This window comes from Myxocyprinus asiaticus, chromosome 14, assembly GCF_019703515.2.
Source record: "Myxocyprinus asiaticus isolate MX2 ecotype Aquarium Trade chromosome 14, UBuf_Myxa_2, whole genome shotgun sequence".
Taxonomy (NCBI): Eukaryota; Metazoa; Chordata; class Actinopteri; order Cypriniformes; family Catostomidae; genus Myxocyprinus; species Myxocyprinus asiaticus.
In genome coordinates this window covers 44,741,024-44,749,362 of record NC_059357.1, presented here as the reverse complement: position 1 = coordinate 44,749,362, position 8,339 = coordinate 44,741,024, and the positions used below count along the sequence as shown (strand labels likewise).

Sequence of the window (8,339 nt, the reverse complement as noted above, 5' to 3'; positions counted from 1 at the left end):
ATAGCATTACAAAAATAATTTATCCTAGTGTCCAAAAACATCTCTAAGTGTCAAACAAATAAATAAAACATAATAATTGTACAAAATAACTATGGCTGCCCCCTAATAGTTGACCAAATGTTAGTCGATGAGAAGAGTCTTGGTCGACCAAGTTTTGATTGGTCGGTTGTTCGTCACAGAAAAAGAAATACTCCACAAGAAGTGCCGAAGTCACGCAGTCAGTGACTGACAGGCATGCGGTAATTAATTATGTCGGACAGGAAATCCAAAGTGTGGGATCATTTCGAGAGGGTAAAGGATGACCCCAAGAAGGTGACATGCAAACTCTGCAGGCAAACGTTCGCCTATCATTCATCGACCTCAAACATGGCTTATCATTTGAAACATGTAAGTAGCCTAATGTTAGCCACTTAGCATGGCTGCTTGCTCTAACATTAGATAACCTAGATAAATATGCACTATTAGGCTTATCCAAGTATTCGTGGGGAGTGGGGAAGCTAAATTAGTACCTCGCTTACTGCATGTTTAACTTAATGTGCATTTCTCTCTATAAATTAACAAAATGTTCAGACAGTCTCCTTTCTGGTTTTTCCGACACATTCAGAATACTTACCGCTTTTGCCAGTGTCGCTGCAGCTCACTTCGTGCGTGCGCTTGTAAAATTGATATTTTAAAGGCTTATTATTACGGTTTAGTATTTCTCTGTTATGTAGAACAGTCTTAGCAATGTTACTTATAACATTCTTTCTCAGCCCTGGACCTCAAACCATTTTCTGATGCCCCCCAAAAAATATATAGTTAAGTAATTAAATTAATATCACAAATGTGCGACAACTAGTCGACTAATGGCTTAAACCAACGACTTCTAGTCAACTAGGAAAATCTTTGATCGGGAGCAGCCCTAAAAATAACTAATTACACGTGCAAATACAACAATAACTAAAGGTATGCTCTTTCTCCAAAGCATGCAGGCACGAGTAACGAGATCTCATTCAGTTCCATTCTGTTTCATTTGAGTCATCATTGAGTCTGTGTCATGTACTTGGTGCCATCTCCTGGTGGCCATATGTAATTAGAGTGAACAATCCTCTCTGCCCATATTTGGATTACTTCGACCTCTGTTTGCAGTGATTTGAATCATAATACCATTGGTTTAGCATTCCATGATGCTGGATAACGTACTACATAATTTCTGATGAAATCATCTGATCCAGGAAAGCCAATATGTTTTTAGCCAGAAAGAACATTATGTGCTGTGTGCACATTGTGCTTCGTGTGGATTATCTAATGATCTATGCATCAGATTATGTTGTATGTGGGCTCATTTTAACAGGAATCCCCTTCTCTAAGTAAAGGTATTTATTGATATTTATATGATATTTTATGTTCTGTTTATTTTTTGTGTAGTTATAAGTGAAAGCGCGGCTTATAAGCAACACCTGTTTACATGTAACATGTATGTCAAAGACATATACTTAGCTATTACTCGCTATATTTTTGTCTGAGTAAAACAAATAGGCTGATTGTATTCTACTATTTGAACGCTTTCCAATGACATATGACACATGGCTATTTGATCAGTTTGATGTTTTTACTAATTACAATAATATGTACAGTGCAAAATTATTAATAAATTATCAAAATGGAACACTTCTGGTTTGTCTGAAAATTTCAAAGCACTTGTTCAGTTTTGGTCATAATGTATTGTAAAGTAGAGCTTCTAGGCTTTAAAATTATACCTATTTTGTGTTGGTCAAGACTGTAGTTATTAATATTTTGATAATATTTAGCTTAAAGGGTTAAAAAAAGCCAACAGAGTACATTTTGTTTTGATTGATCATTTGATTTAAAGCATCTAAATTTAGCATCTACAAACAACTCTGAGAAGGCAAATAAGTTTTAAGATTTAAAATGGCAGAAAAACAGGAGTGATATAAAAATATCACTAATAAAAAAGACATAAGCATTAGTGATTGTGAACTTCTAAACTACCCAACATAGTCTCATGACAGCTAATAACAGTTATTTATGAGATGGCGAAATCATAAGATATTGGACGACTTGGCTCTTACGAAAATGAATAAACAGAATTTCTAACTGATACAAAACAGTCATCAGATTTTAGTTAGCCATCTTTTCAACACTAATTTTAAGAAGGGAAACATCTTAGTTACTCATTGTACATTTATGTATGCTTCCCATGTCTATTTCCAAACTTCAATGTTTTCTATGTTCTGTGGCAGCCATATTTTTTCATACACTACCTGGCCAAAAAAAAAAAAAAAAAAAAAAAAAAATGTTTAAGAAATACTCTAACATTTTGTTGGACCGTCTTTAGCCTTTAACCTTATGCAACGTCACAACATTTATTTCCATCCATAGTTGCATTCATTTTTGGCCAAGATATTGTAATGATGACGGGAGAGTCGAACCACTCCATAAAGACTTCTCCAGCACATCCCAAAGACTTTCAATGGGGTTAAGCTCAGGAATATGTGGTGGCCAAATCATGTGTGAAAACTATTCCTCAGTTTTGCTGCAGTTTGCAGCAGTTTGCAGCAGACATGCAACAGTTTATGACTTTATAAACACTTATTTTTCGCACTATTACTCCTATGGATATCAAAACACTTTTACCGTAATGCATCACTTGAAAAACGATACATTTTAATGCTTGTATTACAAACCCACCTACATTTAAACACTTATTCCAACATGATTAGCTTGCGCTCTAGCTTACCTGATAGAGTGTTGGACTTTGGTCTCGGAGACCGAACCTCGAGCCCAGACAAACATGTTTCATGAAGTGAAAGGGTCATAGAAGCGACATGAAACGACAAGGTTGCTTCAGTTAATGTGCCTTTATTGTCAAATTTGCTTTTAAATCACATGGTTAGGTTTAGGTGTTGATTTAGGGTAAGGATGTCTGTTTTGTTTTATTTATTTTTTTCAGTTTTTACACTATTGGTTGGATTTAGGTTAAAGTTTTAGGTTAGGGAAGAACGTTTTACTCATTAAAACATCCATCTTAAAACCTTGTCTGATTACAACATCATTTCACTTGATTTTGGCGCCCCCACAGGACATTTCCCTGGGAAACTGAGAAGGATATAGCTGCAGGCAGTACTCCAAACCGCCATTAAACGCGTAGGGAGCCCCTTACCTAACCCTTTCCCTAACCTTAACCGTAAGTGGAAATGACATCCCCTTTTGGAGTTGGCGCAACCCTCTTTTGGAGTAACCACGCCCGTTTCTGAAGTAACCACGCCCTCTTTTGGAGATTCCGCCCACATTGGAGGTCTCTAGCCTGCAGCTATACCTACTTGGGGAAACTGCAGCCAAACGTATAATGAAGCACATAATTTTGGTTTGCAGAAATGTTGCCATTGTCATATAAATTTCATGAGATCAGGCTGAAATTATCACAATAAACCATTATAATATCATTTGTTGGTTTGTTTATTTTTTCTTTATGGGAATAAAAGTTGTACCTGCCAACTTGTATGATTTCTTTCGATTTTACCACATGTACTATTATTCCGACTTATTATAAGACTGGGTTAACATTACCACAAAGGAAGCAATAAAATATAACCTTGACTAATGTCTTTGTAAAAAAAAGTCTGCTCATCTTCTCAGAGTATTTTTGTTCTTTAAACTGAAAAGTAAATCTAATGTAAATTTGTATAAGAAAACTGACAAGAAGACTTTCATCAACTTTGTTGTTTATTACTTAGGTCATTTCATTGTTTAAAAACTCTTTGAAACAGACACCTTCTGGCAGTCCCCTATCAAACATGCATGCACACACACAGTTTGCAACCACAGAAACACGGCTCCCCACACTGTTGCTCGACGCATTCATTTGGTTTCCCACCCCATTCCACAGTGGAATATAGACCTCTATTTATAGAGCTGGTGGAGCCCATGGCCCTGAGCTCGGCAGAACACTCTCATTAAAACTGCTTTCCTTAGTACACTTCAACTCAAAGCCTAGGAAAATGCCAGTGTGTGTCAGAGTGGAAACATAACGTTAGAGAGATTGAGAGATGTGGGTTAGATAGTCAGAGTTAAAAGAAAAAAAGTTTGACCTGGAGAAACTGGAGATATTGCCATCTTATTTGGTATATTTATTGACAGTTACAGCGTTTGGACCTTGGAAGAGGCATTTCAGCTATAACAGCAAGATCTCGAAAGTGGAATTGGACTCACATGGAACTTTCCGCTTATTCCAAGAGTAATGACCCGCTGACAAACACCAAGTGCAAGACCTGCAACAACAAGGTGACTATGTCAACACTCAGTCTATGGTGTACAAGCCATTGATTGGAATTTGGAACTTGTAATGATGATTTGAATTACAAAAATAATTATTTTGGGGGCAAACTGTTGCTTTGCTGAATGCAATTCAGTTTCTTGCAAAGCTAAAACTACTTACAGCAAGGTTACTGTCCATTCAGAACGTACCCTGTTTTTATTGTAATTTGATCCCACACACTCTGCAATAATTATAAAGCAGGGCTGGAAAGCATTAAAGGAGATTTGTCATTAAGGCTGCCTAAATAAAGAGGCAGGAAAAGGGCAAGGTTTGTGGATTCAGGCGTGGAGGTACAGCGACACCCGTTTCATCCAGATCCACCCAAGAACTGCTCATGGACCCCCAAGGAGGCCACTTTCTCAACAAGGCAGCGGTGCTGTCTGGACTCGGCGCTGCCCGTATGTGCCAGCTACTGTTGGGTTGCACCACCATGGCCCTGGTGGCCCACAGCGCTGGCTTCAGCGCCACCTATGGCACCTTCTGCATGTTCGTCTGGTGCTTCTGCTTTGCCGTAACTTCTGTCATCTTCACCATGGATGTCACAAGGCTGCACGGGTGTTTGCCAATCTCCTGGGACAACTTCACCGTGGCCTACGCCATGTTGGCAACACTCATGTACGTCACGGCTTCAGTGGTGTACCCCGTCTACTTCCTCAGGTCTGAGTGCCCGTCGGAGGGCTGCGAGGTGCATAACTACCGCATTGCTGTCACCGTTTGCTCTAGCGTTTGCTGTGTCGCTTACGGGGCCGAGGTGTTCATTACGCGGGCCAAGCCGGGGCATGTGGTGGGCTATATGGCCACTGTTTCAGGCTTGCTCAAGGTGGTCCAAGCCTTCCTAGCCTGCATCATCTTTGGTGCACTGGCTAATGACAGTGAATACAACCGGCACATTCCTACACAATATTGCGTGGTGGTCTACAGCCTGTGCTTTGCCGTAACAGTGGTGGTGGTGGTTCTCACGGTCTTCGGGAGAACATCGGCTTTGCGCTTCCCTTTCGACCGCTTCGTGGTCATTTACACCTTTCTGGCAGTGCTGCTCTATATGAGCGCTGCTGTGGTCTGGCCTGTTTTTAGTTTTGATAAGAAGTACGGGACCCCAGGGCGACCAGAAGACTGTCCAAGAGGAAAGTGCCCATGGGACAGCAAGCTGGTGGTCGCCGTGTTCACGTTTGCCAACCTGGTCCTGTACTTCACCGACCTGGTGTACTCTCAAAGAATACGATTTGTCTCCCATTCAGCAGCATAACACCATCTCATCTTCAGTCTAATGGATGTTTAAATACTGGAATTTCTAAAATACAGCCAACCAATAAAATGCAGTTGTTCTGCACTAGTATATGAAATATAATTGTTTTTTTTAGTTATGTTGATTGGAACTCCAACTGCTGAGCTTGAACATGTCATTTGCTTGTTTTATGAAGTTATTATAGCACAATTGAATGAAATCAAATAAAAAATAAAAGAAATCACATTTTTGTTCATATTAACTGCTACCAAGAAATTACCTCTGCGACAATGAATCTCTGCAATTTAAACTGTAAACTTGGAATGCATAAAAGTGATGTACCCTTTTCCCAGAATGTGATGATGCATTTCTGCCTTATTTACAGGGTTCCCACACTTTTTGACCAATTAATTTCCATAACTTTTCAATGATTTTATCAGTTTTATCAGTCATGTAATTTTTGGACTAAAGTAAAGTTTTTTTAAAAAAAACATTTGTTAATTCAGATTAGCTAATGAATCATTCAGACCGTTTTGTTAAACCTTTCAACCAAATAACTGCAAAGAACTGACTCAAAAAAAGGATTCTCTCACAAAATGAAGAACTATATGGATTGCAAGCAAGTTCTACCGAAGTCTTTTTAGCAAGTCGGTCCTCTCAGCGCTTTTGGGCAGGCTGGGCAGCTATTTTTCTGTAAACAAGTGGCATACAAGTGCAACTCCAATCTACTTGGATGGGGAAACACTGAAATCTCCAAAACAGGTGGCCAAGATTAAGACCAAAGAACATATTTCAAATCAGCAGTAAAATCTGATAACACAGTAATCTTCACTTGTGCTTCTTTACCTCAGATTATTCAAAAAAAAAAAAAAAAAAACGCAATTTTCCCAGTTTGTCTAGCTAATGCACGTGCGCGTTCTCAAGTTGATTGACATATAATGTCTGTATCTAAAAGGCGATTTCCTATTTTACCTGTAAGGCGGGATGTCCTTTTCTACATCTGCTGACCGTTGGGCGTTCCATTTTCTCCCATTCATTTTAATAGAAGTGACCCGTCTCTGTTAAATAGTCTCTGATTCTACTCTACTAACCAAGAGCAATATTTAAGGAAAACACAGTGTAACTCGAAAAAAGTATATTCACTATCGAAATATCCAGGATTTCCCCATGTCTTTTAAGATTTTATTAATGTCCATGACTTTTCCAGGCCTCGAAAACACTTTTAAAATTCCCTGAATTTCCAAATAGGAACACAAAATAATATTTTCTGCGGTCTCCCATTCACCGCTATACAAGTTTAACCTGCTATAGTTTACTTCTGCATTTCAAACCCAGAAATATGAAAATCTGTCATCAATTATTTACCCTCATGCTGTTCCAAACTTTCTTCATTTTCTTTCTTCTGTGAAACACAAAAGCCTCAGTCACCATTCACTTTTATTGTATGGAAAAAAAGTGATAAATGACAGTGAATGGTGACTGGGACTAACATACTGCCTCCTTTTGTGTCCTACACAAGAAAGAAAGGAAGTTGGGTTGCAACAAGATGAGAGTGAGTAAATGATGACAGAATTGTAATTTCTGAGTGAACTATCAGAAAATAATTTTGAGCAGGAACATCTCAACTAAACACTAAACATGTTGTGGTCTGAACATAAGAGTCATTATGAGCTTTGTGTATAGTTCAGTGTAATGCACATTATTTAAATATAGCACATTTACTGTTGTAGGTTTCAAATGTCATTTATCATATACCTTCATTATCATTCTAACATAGCAAGCTTGCTTCTGGGTATTGTATTTTGTACCATGGTCGACCTGTGTGTGCTATGACTTCGTTTGTTTGTGATTTGTTTATCCAATTTCCTCTGACTCAGAGAAGAGAGCGTTCTGTATCAACTTTGGTGTATTGTTCATGAAGATAATTTTTTTAAATGAAGGACATTAATTGGTATGTTGTTCTGTTTTCACATAGCATCTCTATTTAACCAGTCTCACTATATCAGTTTAAAAAACTCAAGTCTTATAGCGTTTTCTTATTCTATAGTATTTTACAATTAGAGTTGTGTTCTCAACATATTTCAAAATATGTCAAAATATGCTGTTGTCCAAATAGTTTTTGTGTCCAGATAATAGTTTTGTTCTAGTTCTCACCACTTCTTATAATGCACACACAAAAAAATGCTACTGAAACACTTCTCTGCATGTGGGTGTGTGTTAATAATCAATATTAACCTAACGTAATGGGGACAAAAATGCAGAAAATGTCCTAAAAAATTAGTTTCATGTCATAAAAAGTAATAAAATAATAATTTAGGCTGGGGGTGTTTATAACCCAGCATTAACAACTGGGAACAAATTTGCAGAAAATGTCCCATTAAACTGGTTAAATGGCATAAAATAAAAGATTTTCTTTAGTGGTAAGGTTCAGGTTTGAAAAGAGTAGAGATATGTAAAAAAAAAAAAAAATTATATATATATACATATATCCCTTTTAGATAAACTTGATAAATGTGTGAGTTTCACACACACACACACACACACACACACACACACACACACACACACACACACAGAGAGAGAGAGAGAGAGAGATAGAGATATTAACTTATTAATAACTTAATATATTTAAAAAAAAAAAATCTATATCTATATCTTATGAAAATAGATTTATCAGAGGAAATTCAAGTGCAACGTCTCGCTGGCTTTCTGTTGACACAGCCCCACTTGTCAGCAAAGATGACCAATCAGAGCGCAGTATGCATGGATGGAGTACAGTGATTGGCTGAGGCAAAG

The 8,339-nt window shown here is 37.8% G+C and overlaps 1 protein-coding gene across 1 annotated transcript; it reads left to right on the top strand.

Annotated features, from left to right (window-relative positions):
- Positions 1–3,944: 3,944 nt before the first annotated feature.
- Positions 3,945–5,736, top strand: LOC127451739 (myeloid-associated differentiation marker-like protein 2). Its single transcript, XM_051716644.1, has one exon. The coding sequence runs from the start codon at positions 4,653–4,655 to the stop codon at positions 5,562–5,564; it is 912 nt and encodes a 303-aa protein (XP_051572604.1). The 5' UTR covers positions 3,945–4,652; the 3' UTR covers positions 5,565–5,736.
- The last annotated feature ends 2,603 nt before the right edge of the window (positions 5,737–8,339 follow it).